Source organism: Musca domestica, unplaced genomic scaffold, assembly GCF_030504385.1.
Source record: "Musca domestica strain aabys unplaced genomic scaffold, Musca_domestica.polishedcontigs.V.1.1 1, whole genome shotgun sequence".
Taxonomy (NCBI): domain Eukaryota; kingdom Metazoa; phylum Arthropoda; class Insecta; order Diptera; family Muscidae; genus Musca; species Musca domestica.
In genome coordinates this window covers 11,875,741-11,903,126 of record NW_026712114.1, presented here as the reverse complement: position 1 = coordinate 11,903,126, position 27,386 = coordinate 11,875,741, and the positions used below count along the sequence as shown (strand labels likewise).

The window sequence follows — 27,386 nt, the reverse complement described above, 5'->3', positions numbered from 1 at the left end:
GTTGTTGCCTTATTTCTTTATAAGTATTTGTTAATTATTGACAAAAATGTGATTTAAAAATGAGAGAAGTAGAAGAAGAACTACAACAAAACAACATAGAAAATATGCAAGGTATAACCTCTCAGCAATGGACATTTTTTTGAGGTAGACTTTAAGTAGCCATAGCTAGAGTTATGAATGAGTTATGCTAAGCTCTCAGTTATGCCAGTTATTATAACATGTTTGGCAGGGCTGGGAAGTTCAAATTTCAAAAATATACAAAAAAGCTAATTTTTTTGGCTGTAGTGGTACTTTATCATACAAGAATGTCCTCCACAGACAGAACACTTTTACAAAGTTTTCAATTTATAGCTGACGTTGGTCATCATGAGAAAAAAGAGTCATCATGAGGAAAAAGAAATATTGTTATACATCTCTGGAAAATTTATAGAATGTTTTCTGGGAAGTGGAGACGTTTAAAACTTCTTCTAACTACAGAAAACTATTATTATAGACAAGACTTGTATTTACAGGGTGAGATAAAAAAATGCAACAACGTCAAGCGCCATAAATGTTACATTTTTTAAATTTTGTTGCGATGAAAGCAAAAAAAAAAAAAAACGGAAATAGCATCAAATTTTAGAATAAATTTAGATTTATTTGAATTGGTCACCTCTGGCACGAACTATGGCCCTCAAACGGCCAATAAAACCGTCACACGCTGCCCGAATTTTGCACTGCGGTATTTTGACCCATTACCGGCGAAGCGCTTGCTTGAGGTGATTGACGAAGTTTAGTGCCATCCTTGCTTTTCAAAATACTCCAGACACAATAGTCAACTGGTTCTGGTTCTGAGACCTGTTGGAATATCCAAGGTCTGCGGCCAAAAAAGTTTGCGTGTCCAAAACTTTAATACACCCTCCAGAATATTTTCGCTATAATATTCCTCATTTATTCTGATACCACGGTCGATTAATGAGAGCGGAGAGCGACCATCGGCTGTCATGGCGGCCCAAACCATCACCTTGGCCAGCGCTTGAGTTCTGGTGGCCAACCGAAGGTGTACATTTTCATCTGACCTCTTTGGCAAGTAAACACGATCACTTTGTTTGTTTACAAACTGCTGGACAACGAATGTTTTCTCATCGGAGAAAACCAAATTCGGCAGTTAACCACTTTCGGTCAAGCGAAGCTACTCTTTAGCTGTTTTGAGTCTATTATCATTCTGTTGCGGTGTAGGTTCTTGCACTTTTTGGAATTTCAATGGCTTTACCCCGAGCTCATTTTTCAATAATTGCCAAATGGAATATTGCGATATGTAGTGCTCACGAGCCATTTTTCGGTCACTGCGACGCGGGTTCCGATCAAGTCGCTTCTTTACTTTTTGAAACATTTCTGCTTATGTTGCTATTTTCTTCCGTCCACTTTCTTGACGTCGGGCTACGCTACCGGTATCACGGTATCTAGCGATGGAACGCGACACAAAAGATTTATTCACATTTAAATGCTGGAGTGCTCTAACGATAGCCACTTGTGGTTTTCCAGACAAATATAAAGAAATCACACTGTTACGCTTGAATTCCATCACGAATAACTTTTTTTTTTGGGAAAATTCTCAACAAAATGCTTTTGTACGCTTGTAAACAATATAATGAGCTGTCACTGGAATAATTTTAACAGCTGTCGGACGAGTGGCTTAGAAATGACAGCAGCCTGAAGTTGGTTGCAGTTTTTTCATCTCACCCTGTATAGACAAGCTTAACCAATAGAAGCTAGAGAATAGACCTTTCGTTTGTAGGCAACATTAGGAAGGCCCTTCAATTTTTCAGTATTTATAACTTATATACATAATTTTACTTTTTTAATTATACAAACCTCCCATCTCTGGCACTTAACTCTCTTTTCCCAACTTCCTCTCCTCTTTTCTCTCTTTCTATTGGGGGGTGAGCTTAACAAAATGCTAACATATTTTATGGTGTGAAGTTATGTGTGTCAGATATGAATAAAATTTGAAAAATGTTAGCACAACATAAATGGCTTGCTTTGCATTTGTTTTTGCTCTTCTCATTGGCTCTCCTTAAGGAGAGTGAGAGCTTTAACGGAAGCTCAATTTTAATGTTGTAATTATGTGTGTTGAAGACTTGATCATTAAAGAAAATTAAAGAAATTAATTTGAATGAAATGATAGCATTGAAAGAGAATTGAGTTTTAAATGGCATACAGGGTGAACCAGTAGAAATAACCCTAATAAAAATAAAAATGATAGTAGTGAAAATAATGATAAACTTTATGGTAGGAATTGTCAAATAATATTCAAAAAATTGAAAAAAAAAATATTCAAAAATATTCTAATGATTTTCGCCACATTTTTTCACGGATTTGTCTAAAAATTGATATTTGTAGGTCATAATAACTTTGAGTTCCGGTGGCGAAACATTGTATGTATAGGTCCACGTTTTTATTTAGGCCCATGTAACGGTACCTCTCGATATTTGGAATTTTAATGATTTTCACCACATTCTTCACGGCTTTGTCTAAAAATTGGTATTTTTGGTTCATTATGTGTTCTAGCTCCAGTGGCAGAACATTGAATATTTAGACCCACGATTTCCTATAGCGCACATATAACGATACCCACCGATATTATGTACTTTGATATTCCTTTACCCACAAAATATTTTCAATTTTCATATTTTAGAAGATTTGGTAGATGACATTCCTTGATGTATAAAATAGTTCTTTTTTTTTCGAACTGTTTTTTTTTTTCAATGTCACACTTTTTGGGCAAATGATCGGTATGTGCAATTAAATCTGACAATTAAACCTTTCCAAAATGGTGCGAATGTGTGAATATCGTTTTTTGAATCCAGATATGTGTAAAAATTGCTGTGTACTACTTAAACTTATTTAATCGTCTGCTCTTTTTCTACTCCTATTTTAATACATATTGTAATTAAAAAAAAGTATATCTTAAATATTTCTAGTATTATTATTTTTAAATTTCCCATTTTTCCCTTGCACCACTGTAAAAGCTTTTGGACACAGAAATTCATTTAAAGTCATTTTGTTATTTCGTGACTTTAACTCCTAATCTACTAATACAGCAATTTAAAGAGCGGCCAAAAATATAATAAGTATTGCTCTCATACTCATCTCGGAATAAAATATAAAGAGCTGTAACACAACGACAATTCTCCATTTACTCACAACAAAACTTTAATATGAAGTGGTGTTGACTGTGTCAAACAAATACATCGACACACACACATAGAGCAGAACATCCCCAAACCCACCAAAAAAAAGAAACAAAAAACAGATGAGCAAACATATTCTCAGTAAGAGTAAAACACGAACAGCCGCAGCAACAACAACAACGAATTGGGCGCATTTGACACACATATGAATGTGGGGCCAGCCATTCGTTTGACTTCGTTCGTTCGTTCTTCGTTCGTTCTTTATTGTTGTAGATTTTTGTTTTGAACACAAAAGCTTATCTAATGTGTGTTGAGTTAGGTATTTTTGGTGAGTTTGTGATTTGTATTGCTGTTGTTGTTTTTGGAGATGTTGGGTTCTTTTTTGTCTGCACATCCCAAGAGGTGACGACAGTCAGCCAGCAAACAACAATAACAGCAACAAAGAGCTACCAATACTGTAGCAAAATTTGTTTCAAGTTATTTAACAATTTGTTGTGTTGTTTTTCCTGTTAGAATTTTTTTGCTGAGTGGGTGGGGGAAGGTAATTTTGTTTTGTGTGTTGCCACTTTAAAGAGAGAAGAGAGTGTTGCCGTGAATTGGTGTGAAAAGCTGGCATAACATGTGAGTTCTGTTTGAAATATAAAGTAGGTATTTGGGGGGCCCTTTGTTGGATACTTTTGAAAAGATACTTCTCTAAAGTATCATCAGCTTTGATGGAGTGGGTGTAAAAGATATTAGATGCTTTCTCTCTTTTGGAATTATCACCATATTCTTTTGCCCCTTGTTTGGGGGGGGGGGGCATTTGTATGCAAGTTCTTCTGTTCGTGTTTTTGATGTCAAATTCAAGCTGATAACTTTTGCAGTTTGGTTCGCCACGGATTTGACATTTGTCTGCTGTTGTGTTTCGTTATTTTTTCTGCTGCTGCTGCTGGTGCTACTTGTACTCCTTGGTTTTCTGTTGAGTTTGAGGTTTGTTATCAGCTTCAAATATTAGAGTGCGTAAACTTTGTGTGTGTGAGTGTGTGGTGTTTTTGAAGTCTAGTGCTAATTTCTGTTTTGCTGTTGTTTATTTTTTTATATACATATAGTCACACATATATTTTTGTACATATGTATGTGTATAGGTTTGTTGGTATGTATGTAGGGATGATGTTGTTGCTGTTGCCATATTGTGTGCCGTGCCGTGTGTTCGTAGTCGTGTTATTGCTCGTTTCATTTCTATGTTCCTTTTAGGCTCTGTATGAAGCAGCAACAGCAAACAACAACAGCAGCAGAAGCACTGGCTCTAATGGCTCCATGTAGCCAGCCACTCACAGTTCGCTCATTCATTCGTTCGTTCGTCGGTTTGTTTGTTATTCATTAACTCTTTGCGCTGCGCTGAGGCTGCTGCTCGTCTGCCTTTCAGTGTGGTTTTGATACGCGTCGACTCTTGTCTTGAAACGAACACCAAAAAACACAAAAAAATAAAAAGAAAAAAGAATCGACCAAAAAACATTTTCATTTTTCAAAACGTTTGCTCACGCGGTATTTTCGGACACGAAACCATTATTTTCCGGAAGAAATTCATTTGAAACGAATCGAAAATACCCAACTAATTCACAAAAATATTCTACCCGTAATTAGTTACGTCGATAACAAAATGCGGACGTGTAAGTGTTTTAGAAATTATTTCAACACGGTTATAAATACCAAGAACAAAGAAAAAAAAAAGCTCACATAAAATAATAGAAAACCTAATTTTTAAATTTAAATATGTTTGAAAAAAAAGCAAAGAAAAAACAAGAAACTAAGCAAATTGGAAAAAATATGCAGTACAAAAACAGCTGTTTAAAACCCAAGTGTTCTCTTTGGCTTCTCCTACATGTACTTTTTTTTTGTACGGTTCTCTTCTCAGTGTCCTTGTTTTGCATGGCTAAGAGGAAAAAAATCCCCCAATGGAATATTTATCAAAGAGGGCAAAAATGGTTTACATGTTTCTGAAAAAAGAAAAAAAAAATAAAATAAAAAAACATCACCGAAATACTAAACAAATTTTATTCTCTAAATAATTTCCATAATTTCATATTATTTCTAAGCTAAAAGAAAAAAAAATCAATTAAATTGTGTTATATTTTCGTTCTTTCCACTGACAAGTAGTACTCTGTCAGTGACAACACAGCAAGTGGTGGCGTATACAAAATAACATAACCTTGAAATTCAATTGCGTTTGTGTGCCTCTATGTTCGTATTTCGTATTTGTAATTGTGGTGGTAGTGGTAGTGTGCTTGCGATGTGATGATGATGAAGAAATAATAAACACATGACAGTGGTACTCATTTTGCTCAGCTTGTTTTCGTACGCTCTCGTTTTGGTGTTTTTTTTTTTTTTTTTTCAAACAATACAACAGAGAGGGAACTTCCCCCACCCCAGAAAACTAAGCTCTTTATGTGTGTGTGTGCTTTTTTGTGTTTCTCCATTCATCGTCTTTGTACAGATTTCGTTCTTCTTTTGCTTGGTATTTCTTTGTTTATATTATTTTTTCGAATGAAGAAAGAACTTTACGAAAATTTCTCAAGTCATAAGCTTTCGGATGCTCTTCAATTGGGGAATTCTCTTTTTCTGATGGAGGGTGTTTCTCTTGCTGTCATTTGGGTTGTTTCTCTTCTCTAATGCATTTTGTTTCTGTTTTTTGGATGGGAAGGGAGGCATGTCAGAATTTATTGTTGTCGTGCACTAAATTCGTGTTGTTTTTCAGAACAATTAAAATCTAGGAATAAAAAAAGTAATAATTATATAAAATTGTGTTTACTGGAAGATTTATCAACAAAAATTAAATATGTATAATGGAAAATGCAAATGGAGAACAATTTAAACTGAACCTAAAGTGTACCGAGAATGAACTTAGAAAATTCATATTTTCAGGTTAAATTTTTGCAATTTTTTTGTTAAATAAAAATCATAAAATATGACTTAAAAACAATAAAACAGGGTTAAAACAAATTGGCTTTTAAATAATGATAATTATTTAAAAATGAGAAATGAAAAAACAACTTTTCCGCAAAATTTTCCTAAATAATATCATTAATGGGGAAGTTATCAGAAGGAGTTGGCGGATATCTACCATCTTCACATCAGATTTTGAGTTGGAGGAAATATTAAGATGTGCCAAGCTTGAAAGGAATCGGATGCTTATTTCGCAGTTTATGAGCGTTTGGTTATTCAAAGTTTTGTCCCCTTTGTGGGGAGGGTACCACAAGGAGTTGGCCGATGTATACCATCTTCACATCAGATCTTGAGTTGGAGGAAATATTAGGATGTGCCAAACTTGAGAGGAATCGCATGCTTATTTCGCTTTTTATGAGAATTTTGATTATTCAAAATCTTGACCTCTTTGTGGGGAAGGTACCATAAGGAGTTGGCCAATATATACCATCTTCACAACAGAACTTGTGTTAGAGGAAATATTAGGATATGTTAAATTTAAAGAAAATCGGTTGATTATTTCGCTTTTTATGAGCGTTTTGATTATTCAAAATCTTGACCTCTTTGTGGGGAAGGTGCCACAAGGAGTTGGCCGATATATACCATCTTCGCACCATATATTGTGTAGGCAGTAATATCGAGATGTGCGAAATTTGAAGAGAATCGTATGCTTATTTAGCATTTTATGAGCGTTTTGATCATTCGAAATTTTGACCCCTGTGTGGGAGAGGTACTAGAAGTAATGGGTCGATACATCTCATCTTCACACCATATATTGTGTGGCTAGAAATATTGAGATGTGCGAAATTTGAAGAGAATCGTATGCTTATTTAGCATTTTATGAGCATTTTGGTTATTCGAAATTTTAACCCCTTTGTGGGGGAGCTACCAGAAGGAGTGGGCCGATATATCCCATTTTCACACCAGATCTTGTATCAGAAGAAATATTAGGACGTATTAAATTTAAAGAGAATCGGATACTTATTTCTATATTTTAATGAGCGTTTTGATTATTCAAAATTGTGACCCCTTTGTGGGGGAGGTACTAGAAAGAGTGGTCCAATATTGCCATTCTCAATACCATATCTTCTGTTGTTAGAAATATTGAAATATGTGAAATGTGAAGACATTCGGATGCTTATTTCACATTTTTTTAGAGTTCTAATTATTCTGAATGTTGACCCTTTATGTGCGAGGTACTTGACGGAATGAGCCATTATTGTACATTTTTGCACCCCAACTAGCTCTAATAAAAATATTTTAAATTAAATAATTTTAAATTAAATAAATTTTAAATAAATTTTTTTATTTAAATTATTTAAATACACTTTTTTTAAATTTGTACATTATTTCAAGCAATTCCAAAATAATTCCTCGGCAATAAAGGCCTATCAAATAAATGCGTGAGAAAAAATTCCAACACCGCCAAATACAAAACCAATTTCAATGGCCGCTTCATTTTAAAACCGCCCCATTTAATACAGAAAAAAAATTAAAGCAATTTTCTTTGCTTTTTTTTGCGATTTGATATTGAAAATGAAAACGAATCTATTAATTTTGCTATTGATTGTCATTGCTGGGTATTATTTACACATACATCTCTATATTGCCATAATACTCATACAGCCATTTAAGCCGGTTAGTTGTTGGTTATATATCGTTGTTGTTGTTGTTTTCTTGGTTTAGTCGATCTGGTTCCAGCTTGTATTTCATGTGAGTTCAATATTTGTAGCTGTTTGGCATGTGTGGTTGGGTGGCGACCATGCCTTCGTGTTCGTGTTAAATAGTTTTGTAGATGGGCTGTACAACTGCCTGCCACGGCCGCTGCTCGAAGAGCAAAGTGTGGCGGTGCTGGTTACATGCACGGCGGCGGCGGCATGGTAGGTTAAAAACATTTGCGTGTTTCATTTAACATTAGCACACGACACAGTGACACGAATTTCCATACATATATCCGAAAGAAGCAACAACAAACAAAAAGTGGAAGATATTCACATATTACACGATTTTGTAGCCAAAGCTGGTCTTGATGCCGCCGCCGCAACCGCCATCGTCACCGCCTAATGCCAATGATTATATCGCCGTGCTGTGTGTGTGTGCGTGCCAGTGTCGGCTTAAAACAAGTTTTGCCCTACTGTCGTCATACATCATTTTACATACATTTACAACAAGTATGATGTTGGTAGTTGGTTGGCGTCGCCGTAGCCAAATCAAAATGCTAAATGTTTTGCGTGCTTATGGTAGCAACAGCAACAGCAACAAATTCAAGAAAAAAATATTATGAGCTATAGCTATTTATAATTTCTATGCACATTATGATTTAATCATAATTTTGTGGTTTTGCCTCCTCTTAGCTAATTTTTATACCCTACAACACTATGTGTTGGGGGTATTATAAGTTTGATTGGGCCAAAAATTATGTAACACCTCGAAATATTGGTTTCCCATATAGGAAAGTATATATGGATCTTCCTAGCTCGCCGAGCTGAGTCGATCTAGCTATGTATGTCCGTCCGTCCGTCTGTCCGTCTGTCCGTCTGTCCATGTTAATTTGTAATCACTCTACAGGTCGCAATTATGGCCCGATCTTCACGAAATTTAAAATGTAGGTGGGGTTAATGTCAGAATAGAACCCTATTTCTTTTGGAGATGATCGCCAAATGTTTAGGGGTTGAAATGGACCAAATACTGAAAAAATTTCGGATTTTGCAGTGGCTATACAGGTCGCAATTATAGACCAATCGACGCGGAATTTCACATGTAGCTAGAGTTTAGGGCGGGGAAGAAGCCTATCAATTTGGGTGGTCATCGGATAGTATTTAGCGGCTAAAATAGACCATATCTTTTTTGTTGAAAAAATTGAAAATTTTTCATTAAACCGCGAATATTTTAAATTCCGGCGAAATCACAAAGCCATAACAAGGTTACTTCTGATCTTTACATTGATGTTAAGATCCAACAAATCGAATATATAGCAAAATATGTGCGATATATATGTCTATCAAAGAAGATATGCTTGAAAGATCTATTTTATGTCGAGAACGGCTGAACTGATTTCGACAGTTCTCATTAATTCAGAATGGCCTCTTGGCAGGAAACATAAAACGTCTAAAAAAATCGCATAAAAATACCTCCCTAAAGATGAAAATATTGATTTTGTAAAATTTTCTCATATTTTTTCAATTTTGTCATAATTTTGGCATATTTTCATTTTGAATTAAACATTTGGTAATATTTCTACAGCTAACAAAACTAAGTAGTTAGGATATCAGGATATCATATACAGATCGCATTTATGGTCCGATCCTTACGAAATTTTGCATGGGGATAAGATGAGGGTCAGAATAGAAGCCTACTCTTTTTGGAGATGATCGCCGTATATTTAGGGGTTTAAATGGACCAAAAACTGCAAAATTGTCAGCAGGTCGTAATTATCGCCCGTTCCTCACGCACATTTGAATGGGGGTTACCGGACATTGCAAAAGCCAAGCAGTTTTGGATGGCCATCCAAAAATATTCAATGTTTGAAGGAGTTTGCCAACTTTTATAGACAAAATACGAAAATGTCCATTCCAGTGACTTTTTGGAGAATTCACAAATACAGGAAAGACGCACTTCTGACTATTTCGTTAACGCTGATTTCGTTGAAGAATATAGTCAAATGGCTGTATCTCATATAGATGTGTTTCAGTCAAAAACCAATAATAAATGTTAATCTTTTGCCACTTCTGAGAGATTATGGGTCTTTGGGAAATATTGGTTCCAGATCTAGGAAGACCATTTACGTGCAACATCTACCAATAAATTGGAAATGAGCAAATTAGTTTAAGTTGCTATTATTCGAAAATTAGAGAACGAAACCTGATGGTTTTCTTTTATTATTTGTCACAATATCTTGTGGAATTCTTTCGAGTATCTCGCCTATATAAACTGTATCGTTTATTGTAGTGTTGTAGGGTATTCAACGGTCGGCCCCGCTCGACTGTAGCCTTTGCTTACTTGTTATTTTTGATGTTGAGTTGCAAAAACAAAAAACAAAAAAAAAAAAAAATAGTGTAGGTACAGAAATTCCAATATTATTACTAAGCATTTGAAACACCACTAAAAAGTAGGGACAATTTCAAAATGTTCCAAAAAAATAGAATAAAGAGTCTATTTCAAAATGGGCTGCAAGGGGTCTTGTGCACTTTTGTCCCAGTTAAATATCTTTGGCCCCTTGCAATTAATTCCCAAAATCGTATATAGCTCATAAACATACAGAGTTATGACCCAATTTAATCCGTTGCAGAAATATAGCAAATTTTTGGCGTTTTAAAGTAATGTTCTTCCTGCGGCTATAACTTCTAAAATTCTCGGTAGATTTTGAACGAAATAAATTTTTTACGGGAGACGGATATCTTGCCTTAACTCTCATGTAAGTTTCGTGGATACAGCTTGCGAAATATTAAAGATATATATAATAAATCCTTTGCGAAAGATTTGCTATTTTTTGGAGATTTTCGGTAATCACATTTAAGAGTCCATAACTTCTAAACTTTTACGGGTATTTCAATAAAGTAACGTGATTTGGAGAGCTCTGGTATCTATTTTTAAGACCACTGCCAAAGTTGCCATCATATTAAACAAAAATACCAAAGATATGGCCACAATAAAACCATACCCAAAATTGGTAAAATTTCTTACCATTTTGGGTAATCTTTTCCAAAGTACATTACCTCTATATTTCTCTGTACATTGTAATTCCGTAACATGTTTCGGAGAGCGAAGATGCCTCTCGCACACGCCACAATCAATGTTGCCATATTAAGCAAAAATTCCAGAGAAATGGCTAAAGTAAAACCGTTGCAAAAATTAATAAAATGTTTTGACATTTCGGTTTATCAACTTCAAGAGTTCATAACTTCCAGATTTCTCTGTGGATTTTAATCCCGTAACATGATTTAGAGGGCGAAGATGGCTCTCGCTCATGCCCCAAACAATGTTACCATATTAAACAAAAATTCCTGAGATATGGCTGAAGTAAAACCTCACCCAAATTCAATAGAATTGTTTGACATTTTGTGTAAGCACTTTCCAGTGTTTATAACTCTTAATTTGTTCCATGTATTTTAGTCATGTAATATAATTTGAAGAGCTAAGATGCCTCCTAGTTATATCACAATCAATGTTGCCATACTAAACGAAAATACCGGAGATATGGCAAAAATAAACCTTTACCCAAATTTGATACAATTTTCTGTCTTTTCTGGGAAGGTTATTTCCAGACACCATAACTTTGAAATTTCGAAATGTATTTTAATCAACTAACATTTTTTGGAGGACTAAGATACCTCTGGCTTATGTCACAGCCAATGTTGCCATATTAAATAAAAATATCAGAGATATTGATAAATTAAAGTCCTCCCCAAAGGTGACCAAATTTTTCACTCTTTTATGTATTCATTTTCAAGCATTCATAACTTCTACATTTCCCCGTGTATTTTAATCAAATAACACGATTTACAGAGCAAACATACCTCTCGGTCATATCACAATCAATGTTGCCATACTAACTATAAATACCAGAGATATGGCCAAAATAAAACATTACCCAAAGTTTATTTATTTTTTTGCCATTTTGGATAATCATCTTCAAGAGGCCATAACTTCCGAATCTCTCTATGTATTTCAATTATGTGACATGATTTTGAGAGCTGGGATGCTCCTCTTTTTTACCATAAGCAATGCTGCCATATTTAACGAAAATACCAGAGATGTGGCTAAAATAAACACATTGCCAAAATTGATGAAATGTTTTGACATTTCGGGTAACCACCTTCAAGAGCCCATAACTTCTGAATTTCTATGTGAATATTAATAATTTATCTTGATATTAAAAGCTATGATATCTTTCCTTAAAATAACGGGTAATGTTGCCATACTTATTGGAAATATCAGAGATATGGCTAAAATATTACCGTTGCCAAAATTGATCTACTTTTTTGTCATTTTTGGTATTCATTTTTCTGAGGTCTTAGCTATTAAAGTTATTGGTGTTTTTGTATAAAGTAAATTTATTCTAGAAGCTGAGATGCCCCTCTTTGCAGAAGTGACCAGTGTTGCCATATTTAACAAAAATAGCAGAGATTTAACTACAATAGAACCGTTCTTAAAGCTGATAACATGTTTTTTTTTTTTTTTTTTTTTTTTTGGATAACCAATTTCCGGAGGCTATAATTTTTATAAATCTTTGTGTATTTAAATTAATTAAAATTATATTGAAAGCCTTGATATCTCTCTACGAAATAATGTCCAATGTTGCCATATTTATATACAAAATATTATCAGAAAATGATCGTACAAATATTACAATGTCTAAAAATGTAGTTGTGTTTTTAAAGATTTTTTTTTTTGGAAAAAAAAAGTTAAGCATTTCGTCCCACTGTATTCAACTTCCACACATATCCAATACAAAACAAGATAGTCTCAACTACCTTAGAAGTCATTTAACAATTGATTGTGCAAACATGTTTGACGTTTATAGATCCGTTTAGAAGTTAACGAGCTAAACGAGAATAAGCTTGTGGTCGTTGGCTTAAAGTAAAACGTAGTAAAATCAAAGAAAATAAAAAAAAAACAATAATGAATAGAACTTTAAAATATGCCTAAGCAAATCGATTTTTTTTTTCATAAAAATAGTGGGTGAAGGGCACTTGGCTAAAACAAAAATGACGAGACTTGATGGCCCATAAATCGCAAATGATTTATCGCAATGACTTCATCTATGAACCTGTTGCATGTAACTATGGAAATTAATAATAATCATTTCCAAGAAAAAAATATTACCTGGCGTGTTACATGTAGAGAGAAAATCAGCTATGTCATCGGTTTTAAATAAATTTACACTTTATTAAGTCTTACCGAGAGAAGCAAAAAACAAAAACGTGATTGAGTTGAGCTGAAAATATCTGATGCTGTTAAATAGGTGTTGGATCTCTTAAATTGAAATACACAAATTGAAATCGATGACACAAATCTAATATTGAAGACCAGCAACTCTCCTCAAATACATGCGAACGAACATAGACAAAAAGGCCAGCAAACTAGTTTTGTTTTTTGTTGATATGTAAATTTGTTTTGGTGTTGTTTTTTGAATTTTTTTGACAATTCCATTCCAATTCCAGTGTGGAGATGTACACTTGTTTAGAGTTTAAATGCCGTTGTGGTTGTTGCTGTTTTTTCTTCTTTTCTGTGATTTTTTTCTCCGCTTGTGACATGGCTATTTATTTTATTTTATTTTGAGATATTGCGTAATATGTATTTGGAAACGCACAAGACAAAAGGGGGGAAGTACTTGTTTACTATTGGGTTTAGGAATTGATTTTTTTTTTGAAAGTGTCACAATCACATGCTTGACAATTGGAAGTTGTGGACATCTATGTATGTGTGTGGTGGTTTGACTGCTGTTATTCTTCTTTATTTTTTTAATTTTCTATATCTATATAGGGGTTTAAAAGTTTTGTTCAAAGATTGAGCTCTGAGAAGCTGTCTTTGTTGTTGCTGTTGTTGTTTTTGTAATGGTCTGCCACTCAAACCTTGAATATTTCAATTTTCAAATGATTAAGAATTCAATGTCAATATATGTAAATTGAAAACAATGGTACAGTGGTTGAGTAATTTAATGGCTCTATTGATGCTTGAGATTAGAGGCTTAGAGTGGCGACCGAGCTTTTTAAGAAAAAAAAAATAAATAAATAAATTGAATAATAATAATGATAATTATTAAAAAAATTATAATTTTAATATGAGAATCTAAAAAATGTTTCAAAGATAAAAGCCAACTCCATTTGTGTTTGCATAAATAGTCGAGGCACTTTTTCTGGATCGATTTACTTTAAACAAAGTTACTTTATTTCGAGAGCAGGTCTTCTCATCTTTATTCTCATGCAAACCTCGTGGAAGTAGCTTATAAAATACCAAAGATATGACCAAAATAAAACCGTTGTGAGAATTGTCCTTTCATTCTGTCTTTTTGGGTAATTATCTTCGAAACTGCCAAACCTCTGATTTTCTCTGTGTATGTAGATCAAGTAATCCGAATTTATAGAGCTATGATGGCTCTCGTTAATATCACAACCAATGTTGCCATGTTATCTTAAAATAGCGGAGATATGACTAAAGTCACACTTTGCCCAAAATCATCAATTTTTTTTTGCCATTTTCGGTAATCATCTTTCAGTCTGCATAACTTCTAATTTTTCCGCTGAATTTTAATCAAGTATTATGATTTTTAGAGCTAAGAGAGGCATGTCCTTAATACCACAATCAATGTTGCCATATTGAACGAAAATACAAAAGATATGACCAAAATAAAACCTTACCCAAAATTGATCAAGTATTTTGCCATTTTGGGTAATCATCTTCAAGAGTCCATAACTTTCACTGTTCTCTGTGTATTTTAATAGAGTGACTTGATTTTGAAAGATAAGATGCTTCTCACTTATAGCACAACCAATGTTGCCAAATTAAACAGTAATACCAGAGATATGGCAAAAATGAAACCTTACCCAAAATTGATTAAATATTTTGCCATTTTGGGTAACCATTTCCAGCGTCCATAACTTCTAAACTTCTTGACGTATTTTAATCAAGTAACATAATTTTGTGAGCTAAGGAGCCTCTTACTCATATCACAACCAATGTTACCATATTAAACAGAAATGTGTGAGATATGACAAAAATAAATAGCTTTCATAAATTGAAAATCTTTTTTGTCAAATTAAGTAATCCCTTTAAAGATTTCATAACATCTGAATTTCTCGATTTATTTTATTTAAGTTACTTGATTTTGAGAGCTTAGATGTCTCTTACGTAGACCACAACCAATGTTGCCATATCAAACAAAAATACCAGAGATATGAATAAAATAAAAACTTACCCAAAATTGATTAACATTTTTGACATTTTGTGTAATCTTCTCCAAGAGTTCATAACTTCTAAACTTCTTGGTGTATTTTAGTTAAGTAACACGATTTTGCGACCTAAGATGTCTCTCACGTATACCACATTCAATCTTGCCATATTAATCAAAAATGCCTGAGTCAGGCATATAAAATCAGACTTTACTAAAAATTGATAAAATATTTTGCCATTTTTGGTAATCCTTTCAAGAGTCCATAACTTCTAAACTCCTTGGTATATTTTAATAAATTAACATGATTTTGAGAGCTAAGATACCTCTCGCTTACACCACATCCCATGTTGCCCTATTAATTTAAAATACCACAGATATGACTGAAATAAAACCTTACCCAAAATTGATTAACTTTTTTGACATTTTGGGTAATCCTCTATAAGAGTTTATTACTTCTACATTTCTCGTTGTAATTTCAAAAAGTAGGATGATTTTGAAAGCTTAGATGTATCTTGTTAACACCACAACAAATGTTGCCATATGAAATAAAAATATTAGAGATATGGCTAAAATAAAAACTTACCCAAAAGTTATAAATTTTTTTAGCATATTGGGTAATCACTTTCCAGAGCCCATAACATTTGTTTTTCTCCATACATCTTAATTATGTAACATGATTTTGAGAGCTAAGATGTCTCTCCTTTACACTACAAAAAATGTAGCCATATTGAATAAAAAATACAAAAGATATAGCTAAAATAACACCCTTCCAAAAAATTATTATTTTTTTTTTTTGGCATTTTGGGTGACCATTTTTCTTTGGCCCTAACATTTTAATATGTCCATGTATTTAAATTAAGTAAGACGATTTCTAGAGCTAATAAGCCTCTTGTTCATACTACAGCCAATGTTTTCTCTATTAAGTAAAAATACCAGAGATATAACCCAAATAAAAATTTACACAAAAGTTATCACATTATTTACCCTTTTTGATAATTCCCTTCAAGACCCCATAACATTTATATTTCTCTGTGAATTTTGATCAAGTGACTTGATTCTGAGAGCTATTGTGATTCTCGTTTATACTACAACCAATGTTGCCACATAAGACAAAAACCCCAGAGATATGACTACAATAAAACCTTACGCAATATTTACCAATTTTTTGCCATTTTGGGTAACCATCTTCCCGGAGCCATAACTTTTCCAATAATTGCTATAATTGTATAGAGTGTATTTATTCTAAAAGCCAAGATGATTCTCTTCGCAAAAATGAGCAAGGTTGCCAGATTTAATTTCAATAGTTATTTTAATGATATTATCACTTCCTATACAACCACAGTGCACAAATGTAGTTCTTCCCCTCAAATAGGGTCACCAACTGTACCCCCTATCTTTCTCTCTTTTCCGCCAAGTCTTTTACATCAATCATAAAGGCAAAAAAAAACACATTTATTTTGTATACCCAAAAAAGTCAATTTGCATAGGATAAATGTGAGCACACACGCACGCACTCACGCTCTTCTGGCCTATTAAGAAATCAGTTAATGAATAACTAATTAGTTTTACCTTTTATTTAAATAAGATAGTGGGGCTGATGGGGGAGCGCACGCAGAGAAGTTCGTTGGTGTTTGTGAAAAAATGCCCTCAACATTTTTTTCCGAATCGTTAATGAAAAAAAAAAAAAAAAACAACGACGACGACGAAGAAGAAAACATTTTTTTAAGTGACCACTTTACCAACAAAAAACTACAACAGCAGAAAATGCCTGCGGATATTTGTTAAAATATTTACATAGTTCCATTTTGATGTGACTTGACCCCAGTCGTCTCTCTCCCGCTCCCGGTCTCCCTCTGCTCTATCGGCCGTGTCACAAAAACACACATTTATGAATACGCTTCATTCATTATGGCAACAGAGCGGGCTTTGAAAGAGTGTTTGAAACTCTCAGAGTGTTTTTTTTTTGAAAAGGTGAAAAAAGGCTGGTTTTCAAAATAACAAAAAGAAAAAAAAAAAGAAAAAAAAACATTTTCAAGGTTACAATGAAGTGGTTTCAAAGTGCTGCTAAATGTGTGTGAGTGTGCAGGGGAAACACAATTCCATATGTATGCGAGCCTATTTGTATGTGTATGTGTGTTACGTATGAAACAACACAAAAGCTTAGAAAACTGTTTTTTTATTTTAATTTTAAAACACGTGTTTGAGATTTAGAATGAATACATCACGATTCATTATTTTTCTCTTTTCAATATACATTTTTCCATGTGTGTGTTTTGTGATTTTTCTCCCAACATGTGATTTAGATGAGTACACACACACACTAAAAAACCAGAAAACAATTCAAACCTAAATGTAAATACAAGGCCTTTTGTTGGCATGAATATGTATGAGTGGATTTTACAAGAGCCTTTAGCGTTGAAAATTATCCTTGGATATTAGTCTGGGATAGGAAAAATGCTTTTGTACGCAAATGTTGTAGCAGGAAAGGAAAACTCATTAAAAACAATAGCACCAACAAGGATTTGGCAGAACAATAATCAGATTTTTGCCTTTGATGGCTGGATACATACTTACATTGGTATCTATGTACATACATCAATACATATATCTGATTGTATATTCAGTGTTATTGGCAAAGGTTTGAGATAACCATTGACAAGTCAAGCATGGGAAGTCGGTCGTTTCTGCTGTTCCTTTCACTGGGAACATCAAATGCGTCAATGAGAGAAATACGCATGTTCTTCCTTTTCTATGAGAAGACATGATAGTCTTCGTTTCTTGTCGTTTCTGAGAACCCTACTGGTTTCCTCTGAGAAGCCCTCTATGGTCTCCTATGATCAGTCCAGCTGGTCTTCAATGAGAAGACCTTAATCTTGCTTTCTATCAGAAGACCTTCTTCTGGTCTTCTATGAAAATACCTTCTTCTGGCCTTCTATGAGAAGACCTTCTCCCGTCTTGTTTGTGAAGATCTTCTCCTCCTCTTCTATGAGAAGATCTGCTCCTCGTCTTCTATGAGAAGACCTTCTTCAGGCCTTCTATTAGAAGACCTTCTTCTGGCCTTCTATAAGAAGACCTTCTTCAGGCCTTCTAAAAGAAGACCTTCTTCAGGCCTTCTATAAGAAGACCTTCTTCAGGCCTTCTATAAGAAGACCTTCTTCAGGCCTTCTATAAGAAGACCTTCTTCTGGCCTTCTATAAGAAGACCTTCTTCTGGCCTTCTATAAGAAGACCTTCTTCAGGCCTTCTATGAGAAGACCTTCTTCAGGCCTTCTATAAGAAGACCTTCTTCAGGCCTTCTATGAGAAGACCTTCTTCAGGCCTTCTATAAGAAGACCTTCTTCAGGCCTTCTATAAGAAGACCTTCTTCAGGCCTTCTATAAGAAGACCTTCTTCAGGCCTTCTATAAGAAGACCTTCTTCAGGCCTTCTATAAGAAGACCTTCTTCTGGCCTTCTATAAGAAGACCTTCTTCAGGCCTTCTATAAGAAGACCTTCTTCTGGCCTTCTATGAGAAGAACTTCGTCTGGTCTTTTATAAGAAGACCTTATTCTGGCTTTCTATGGGAAATCCTTCTTCTTGTCTTCTATGGAAAGACCTTCTTCTTGTCTTCTATGAGAAGAGCCCCTTCCTGGCCTTCTGGGAGAAGACTTTCTGGTCTTCTATGAGAAGAACTTCTGGTCTTCTGTGAGAAGGCCTTCTTGTCGTATCCGACAATCCCTACTCTTTGTCCTCTATTTGAATACCTTCATCTGGTCTTCTATGGGAAGCCAATTTTGGTCTAATATGAGAAGACATTCGGTTCTTCTTGACCTTAAGCTCAATTATTGGAAGATTTTCCGCTCTTCTATGAGAAGACTTTACGCTCTCCTATTAGAATGCCTTCTGCTCTTCTATAAGAACACCTTTTGCCATTCTTTTAGAAGACCTTCCGCTCTTTTATAAGGAGAAAACCTCATGCTCTTTAGTAAGAAGACCTTCTGGTCTTCATTTTCCTATATTTCTACTTTCTTTTACTGTCGAAATATAAAAAAAATTAATAATATTTACCACCATTGACATTGAACTCAATTCAAAAAGGAAACCAAAAAATTTAAAACACTTACAAAAATTAATTTTAATAATACATATTTTAATTACCCTCAATTAGTGAGTGTGTGTATGTCCGAATAATTGTTGATATTTAACTTTTTGTAAAATTATTTTTATTGCTCATAACCGTTATTATTTTTTTTTTTTTTTTTTTTTTTTTGAGTAATTTCTGTTTATGTTAAATTTCGGTTGTTTGTTATAGCCAAACCTGAACGCACACTTGATTTTTCATTTGTCTCCCCTCTTTCCAATCTCTTTCCAAAATTTAAGCGATTGCCATTGCATTAATAAATAATTATTGGTAGCCGGAAATTGTTGAATTTTTAAATATGTATAAATGACCACTTAAAACTAGCTTTGGAGGGGTGGAAAAAATGTGTGTGTTTTATTCGAAATTTATGTATGTCATCATTAATTGCATAGTGAGTTCTGTTCCATTTTAAGTTCTATGATTAACTGATAACAAACCAAAAACAAAAAATATATAAATAAATGACTAAAACAAATTTAAATTTTATTCTGCTGTATAATTGCTTTTAATATAAATTGATAAGCCATCCACTCAAAAAAAAAAAATAAATAAAAAAATGTCAAGGTAAATAATTTCTATAATCATTGGAGCAGAGCAATAAAATATTCTTGTTTTTTGGAATTACAAATTTAAATTCGATTAAATTTGGGGCTTGATTTTTTCGGAAGGTTTTTCATTGAATGATGGAGTGGGTTTGGAGAGATTCAAATTTTGTTTGGAATTTTAAAATGGGGAAATAAATGCATTTTTGGACGCATATTCAAGATAGAGAATGTCTTGGTATGAGTTAAAAAGAAATCTGGTCGATTGGAGATCAGGCTCTTTTAACTTCTTTATAGTCCTTTATAGTTCTTATGCCACGGTCGATTAATACGAGCGAAGAGCGACCGTCGGTTGTTATGGCGGCCCACACCATCACCATGGCCGGCGCTTGAGTTCTGGTGACCAACCGAAGGTGCAAATCTCCATTTTGTTTGTTTATAAACTGCTGGACAACTAATTTTTTCTCATCGAAGAAACCCCAATTTGGCAGTTCACCACTTTCGGTCCATTTCTGCAGATGTTGCTGTTTTCTGATGATACAAGACACCAAAGATTTATTCACATTAAAATGCTGGAGAGCTCTAACGATGGCCATTTGTGGTTTTCCAGCCGAATATAAAGAAATCACAGTATCACCCTTAAACTCCATCACGAATAACTTTTTTTCTGGAAAATTCTCACCAAAATGCTTTTGTACGCTTGTAAACAATATAATGAGCTGTCACTGGAATAATTTTAACAGCTGTCGGATGAGTGGCTTAGAAATGACAGCAGTCTGAAATTGGTTGCAATATTTTCATCTTAAAGAGATATTTTGGGGTTAAAACCTATACTTGGTGTGAATTTGTGCTAAAATCTCCGAAAAAGCATCACGTTAGAAAAGCGATGTTAAAGTCAAAAATATTCCTTATCAAATTTCAATATGGGTCACCAAAGAAAGTAAATCTCTATTTTTATGGTATATCAATAAAATAATAGCATAATTATTCCCAAAGAGCAGCGAAATTATTCCCCAATTTTTTGGGTCAAATTTTCCTAGGACTTTTTTCGATTTGACGCCCGAATGTCATATAAAATTTCATTTTAGTTGCCAGGTGTCAAATGAGTAAATATTCTACACAAAATTTCATGATTAATTTCCAAATAGACTATCTTTCTAGGTTTAACAGGTTCTTCGGAAATTACATTTGAAATTTATGTATTACATGCGAAAATTACATATTTACGTTTTTATGCAAATTTAACAAGTTTTTTATTTTAAGCCAAAATCTCCCTTTATTCTTCATTTTTCGAGGAAAACATCAAAGTAAAAAGTGTTCTACACATAATTTTACTTTAATTTTCAGAAAAAAATATATATCTATGTTCAATGGTTTTCAAGAAAATTACATTCGCAATGCATGTACTATAAGTGACAATGATGTGTTTGCATTTTTTACTGCAAATTTAAGAAGTTTCCAATACGAGACAAATTCTCCGTTTAGTTTTCATTTTTTGGGGAAAGTATTAAAGGAAGAATTGTTCTACATCAAATTTCATTGTCAGTCTATGAACAAAAGAAATTTGTTAATTCAAAATTTACCATGAAAAAATATCATCAGTTTTTTTAATTAAAAAACTTTTGTTATTTCTTAAGGATTTACCACTTTTTTTCTCCAAATCGTTGGAAGTTTTCTTAAACTTCGACTGTATGATAGGCAGTCTAGGTTGGAGGAAAATTCATGTGGACCTAAAAGAACTCATCAAAAATCCAAAAGAGTTTAGGGTTCTTAGATGAAACCTAGTTAGATGCGATGAAAACTTTCAAAAAGCCGATATACGTGTCTTTTCATAATCTGTTGTATATCTCCAATAATTATTTGGTTTTTTTTTGTTGCCCAGTGTTATTATCGAATTCCTTGTGGATTCAATATTATATAACAATAAAAATAATGATGCGCGATGTATTATTATTATTTTGTCATTTGTACAATAATAATTCATGAAATAAAAAAATAAAAAAATAGCAATAAAAGATGATAGCCACAAAAAAGCGAATTAAAATAATATTAACAATACACACGAGACTGGTCACACATACACACACTCGCTCTCACACACCCTTGGCTAAAATTGTTGTCAAGTTTAAAACCAATCTGATCATCATCAGTTCACATTTAAATTGATAATATTTAAATGTTGGCATTAACGACGCTAGACAACCAAAGCGGTTGGCTCTGAGCCGGGTTTCGATGATACAATTTGTGTTTAGTTGTTGTTGTAGCTTAAACGGAAGAGCAACGTCGATATATGTGGCGCTCGATATCAAACGTGAATGCGTCGAAAAAAAATAATATTGAATAAAGATATAAATTAAAAATAAAAATTAAAAAAAAAAACATTAAATTGTAAAATTTATAAAATAAAAAAATAAATATTTTTAACGGTTTCGGTTTCAATACAGTTTTTATGGACCAATATTTTTGTATCTATATATTTATTTTTTTTTATTTAATTATAATATATATATATTTTTCCCGAAATCTAGCAACATTCCCACAAATGTATTAAATGAAAAAATAAAATATATTAAAAAAATAAAATTGTGATAAAAAAGTTAACCAAATATTGGTACATCAAGAAAAAAACTCAAACATCTTGTAAAAACAAACATGTTGTGATATTAAATATTTAAAGGCCACAAATCAAGCGAAATTTTCATCTATAAAAAAATATCTGCCTGCAGTGTTTACAAAACCCCCATAAACGTCATTTACCAAGCTTTTTGACATCCCAAAACAAGCGAGAAAAAAAAACAAGTGCAGACATCTAAACAAAAATCAAAAATAGAAAAAATCAAAATATACAAAAAATAAAAATTCAATAACAATACGCCCTCCCCAGAAGATCTCTATAAAATTATCCACAGCAAAAATTAAGAAAAAAATCGAAGAAAAATAAATAAAAAATACAACAACATTACAACGATAAAGCTAGCAACAACGTTTTTGTTCTCTTGCATCTGCCCAACTCCAACAACAACAACATCATCAAGGTGGCCAGCCAAATTCGAGCACCAGCCGTAATATCATCAGCACCGCCACAAACACCACAACCAGTATCAGCATCAGCATCATTTTGTAGCAGCTTTAACAACTGGCCCATAACAAATCAAAGGGTAAATTATTAAAAAGAAATAATATTGCATTGTTGTTGTTGTAAAACGCCTACCTCCTTCTACCCACCACCACCACCACCACTACCATGCATTTCATCATGTTGTCATCATAAATGGATTTGAAAGAAAGAAAAAAATAAAATGGTTGTTTAATGTTGTAAAAACTTAATATATTAACCTTGGATGTTGTGTGCCATATTTAAGAACGCAAGAAAAATATCATACGGAAAATCATTTACCATACCATCTAACCCTCAATGGCTGGTTCCATATCCTTACTCCTTACAAAAAGGCATCTCTAATCCACAAAAAAAACCCCCATTGGATCATCCGACCATTCCACATTACCACCACTACTCCTTTCCTCTCCCCCACCCCTCAAACATTGTTGAAATCCCCGAACTTTTGGAACTCATCATCAGTGGAAAGCACCAAAAATACATTTTCTTTTGCTGGGGAACTCTATGATTTGCTGCTGCTGTTGCTATATAAAAATATATAATAAACCAAAAAATCATAATTTATATATATTATTTTTATATGAAATATATACATCATCTTGTCGTTGTTGTTGTTGTCGCCTACTACACCACCACAACTATTATTACTACTACTACTACTTACACCACTACTACTACTAAAAAATAATCAACACCACCACCTTCAGCCACCTCGAAAACAAAAAATTAACCATTTTTTCTAACGAAAAACAAGTCAAAGAAATCGTCCAGAATCTTTTTTTGGAAAAATAACAACACTTGTTCTTCATCATCTTCCAAAAAAAAACGAGCAACTTTTCCACTTCAAGCTCCCATCAACATTGTTTATAAACAAAACTAAGAAAAAAAAATCAGCAATCCAAAAACTTAACAAATCGTATTTTTTTCTCTCTCTCATAGACCTTAACTAGAAATCTAAATTAATAAATTTCTTTTTTATCTTTCTTTTTTTATGGTTTCTTTGCCACAAAAAAAAAACCGAAATACCAAAAACCTTAACAAATTATCTAACAAAAAACAAATGAATTGGCCCAATTTGCAATAAAATTGAATTTGAAAAATGAAATGAAATGAAAAAATTCCCCACCCCAAAAGATCCGGCAAATGTTGATAAACAATGTTTATAAACATCGAGCACAGCAAGAGAGCAGTAGAAGGAGAGAGAAATAAAAGAGATGCCTACAGATAATTCAAGGATATAACAAAACGTCCATTCAACCAACCAACCAACCAACAACCATCCAAGCAACTGTAAATGTGATAATTTTCCAATTTCCATTTTCCCCCATAAAGAAAAACAAAAGAGAAGAAAAAAAATCTCCAAAACCTACAAATTATTTGACAAGACTGAACAAAAGATAGCTGGAAAGCTCTTCCTGAATCACAAAACACAACGTCCACAAAAAAAAACCGAAAAAAATGTCACAAATAAATGCCCTTAGCGAAAGTCTCATGACAAATGCCTTCGATTTAATTGGAGGCTCCACCATGGCCCAACAGTTTTTGGAGCATATGGATTTTTATGCCAACAATGGCACAACAACAACAACAACACATCACAGTCATCATCAACACCCAGAACATCAAAATTCACAGACACCATCACCCAATTCCTCCACAACGACGACGACGGCGACGACGAATAGTGGTTATCGACAACAACAACAACTGCCAAATAATCTGGATTTTCATCAACAAACTATGGAAGGATTCTTCCCCACCACCAAACAAATGATGATGTTTGACAACCAACAACATCGGAATTCAAAGTCTGAAAACAATTCATCGGCCTCCTCATCGCCAAGTTCCTTAAATTCCAATCATTTGTATAATCATTTTTATAAACCACTACAGCAGCAGTATACAGAAGCAACAACAAACCAGCATCAGGGTGGACCAAGTTCCCCAGCAAACATGCCAAGGCTGTATGAGCTGTATGGGCAACAAAGCAATCCACAACAACATCAGGCCTCAATGCAACATTCCCTCTCCAACACGAGTAATCATCTCAATCACCACCACAACAACAACAACAACCACCACCACCAACAACAACAATCATTAGAAAATAATTTATATCAAACCTCTCAGCATTTATCCAATTTAAATATACAGATGGATTCGCAACAACAACAACAACAGCAACAAAACTTAGCACAAACAGCTGTGATTGGGCCAACATCGTCATCCACATCCGGCACTTCATCGGCAACATCAGTTGCAACCATGATGGGCTCCAGCAACAATACAACCTTGGTGTTGGGCAACCATAACTCCGCAACGAATAACAACAATGCCAACAACCATTTGAATCATAACAATAATAATAACAACAACAACAATAATAATGGCCCTAACATGGGCAATAATATGAGCGGATCATCGTCGAGTACGGCTACGTCGGTGTCCACCGTTACCACATTGGCAAATCCAATATCACCTCAGCAGCAGCAGCAAGAGCAACAATCTCAGTCTCAACAGCATCAGCAATATCATCATCAGCAGCATCAACATCAGCAGCAGCATCATCAGCAACAACATCAACATGAAGGCGGCTCAACATCTCCCTATAAATCCTGTTTGTGTTTTGGTGAGTTTTAAACAAATAAATGTTGATAAGAAAGTAAGAGACAAGAAGGGAAGAGGAAATTCTTCTCAGTTTTATTGTCTGTCTTTGAAAATGTTGTTATCTCATCAACGCTTTTTCTCTCTTTCTCTCTCTACTCATCGGTCACCAACCAGCACCACCACCAACACCATCTCAACCACTTTAAGCAACATCAACATTACATAAAAAAATATAAAATAAAAATAATAATAATAAATAAATAAAAAAAAATCATTCAACATCTCAACAATAAAATGCCACATCAAACAATGCCATCAAACATTAAAAAAAAAAAAAACATTAAAACAAATTATAAATAAAATTAACATCACCAACGTTAAATTAAGCGTGTAACTCGAAATTTATATGAAAAAAAAAAAAAAATCATAAATCTTCCGTGAAATATCATAGCATTAAACGTTTTATTAAGTTCTATATGTTTGTGGGAATGTTCGCTTTTCAAGGTTTTCCAAAATTTTCTTCCATAAAAAATTTCTTACATTTTTATTTATTTTCATACGCCACTAATCATTTCATGCCATGTGACGTATGAGTAATAAGGCACATTAAACATACGCACCTTGGGTTCAATGGGATGGATGGGAAACAAATGAGTAATGGTAATTGAGGAATTAATTGTGATAAATCTTAGTCTACAGGGTGAGATAAAAAAAATCTGCAACAAACTCAAACGCCATAATTTTTACATTATCTTTTAATTTTATTAAAAGAAAGCAAAATTTGTCGGAAATAGCATCAAATTTTAGAATAAGTCTAGATTTGTTCGAATTGGTCACCTTTGGCACGAATTATGGCCTTAAAACGGCCAATGAAACCTTTACACGCTGTCCGAATGTTGCTCTGCGGTATTTCTGTCCATTCCCGGGGAAATGCTTGCTTGAGGTAATCTACACTTTGGTATTTTTTAGTGCCAACCTTACTTTCCAAAATACTCCAGACACAATAGTCCAACGGATTGGTAACCGGAGTTTTTGGTGGCCATTGTGCACTGGAAATGAAGCGAGGACGGAGGAAATTCCTGTGCTGAGTCCTCTTGGAATGTCCAAGGTCTGCGGCCAAAATGTTTGCGTGCCCCAGCCTTTAATCACTCTCCGGAATATTTTCGCCATGATAATCAGCATTTATTCTGATGCCACGGTCGATTAATATGAGCGGAGAGCCGTCATCGGCTGTTATGGCGACCCACCCATCACCATGGCCGGCACTTGAGTTCTGGTGGCCAAATGAAGGTGCACATTTTAAGCTGACCTCTTTCAATCATTTTGTTTGTTTACAAACTGCTGAACAACGAATTTTTTCTCAACGGACAAAGCCAAATTCGGTCGTTCACCACTTTCGGTCAAGCGAAGCAACTCTTTAGCTCTTTTGAGTTGTTTACAAACTGCTGGACAACGAATGTTATCTCATCGGAGAAGACCAAATTCGGCAGTTCACCATTTTCGGCCAAGCGTAGCAACTCTTTAACTCTTTTGAATCCGGTTTTCTCTCTGTTGCGGTGTAAGTTCTTGCACTTTTTGGAATTTCAATGACTTTATCCCGAGCTCATTTTTCAATATTTGTCGAATGGAATATTGGAATATGTTCAGATCATTTTTCGGTCACTGCGACGCGGATTTCGATCATGTCTACTTCCTTACTTTTCGAACCATTTCTGCTGATGTTGCTGTTTTCTTCCGTCCACTTCCTTAACGTCGGGCTAGGCTACCAGTATCAAGGTAAAGAGCGATGGTACGAGACACAGAAGCTTAATTCACATTTAAATGCTGGAGTGCTTTAACGATAGCTTCTTGTGATGCTCCAGCCAAATATAAAGAAATCACACTATCACGCTTGAATTCCGTTACGAATATTTTTTTCTGGTGAAAATTCTCACCAAAATGCTTTTGTACGCCAGTAAAGAATATAATTATCTG

The 27,386-nt window shown here is 34.0% G+C and overlaps 1 protein-coding gene across 17 annotated transcripts in view; it reads left to right on the top strand.

Annotated features, from left to right (window-relative positions):
- LOC101897889 (RNA-binding protein Pasilla) overlaps positions 1-27,386 on the top strand; it is a 209,748-nt gene that overhangs the window by 143,967 nt on the left and 38,395 nt on the right. For 8 of the 17 annotated variants that reach the window (XM_059119066.1, XM_059119045.1, XM_059119071.1 and 5 more), the window contains 2 exons: positions 22,216-22,845; positions 23,940-25,434. The exons of 2 other annotated variants lie outside the window; for them this stretch is intronic. In XM_059119066.1, the coding sequence (XP_058975049.1) occupies positions 24,264-25,434 (1,171 nt within the window). In that variant the 5' untranslated portion in view covers positions 22,216-22,845; positions 23,940-24,263. Of the gene's footprint in view, positions 1-4,268; positions 4,823-22,215; positions 22,846-23,939; positions 25,435-27,386 lie in introns of those variants that run through there. 7 more of the 17 variants (XM_059119053.1, XM_059119087.1, XM_059119080.1 and 4 more) reach the window with 7 other exon arrangements.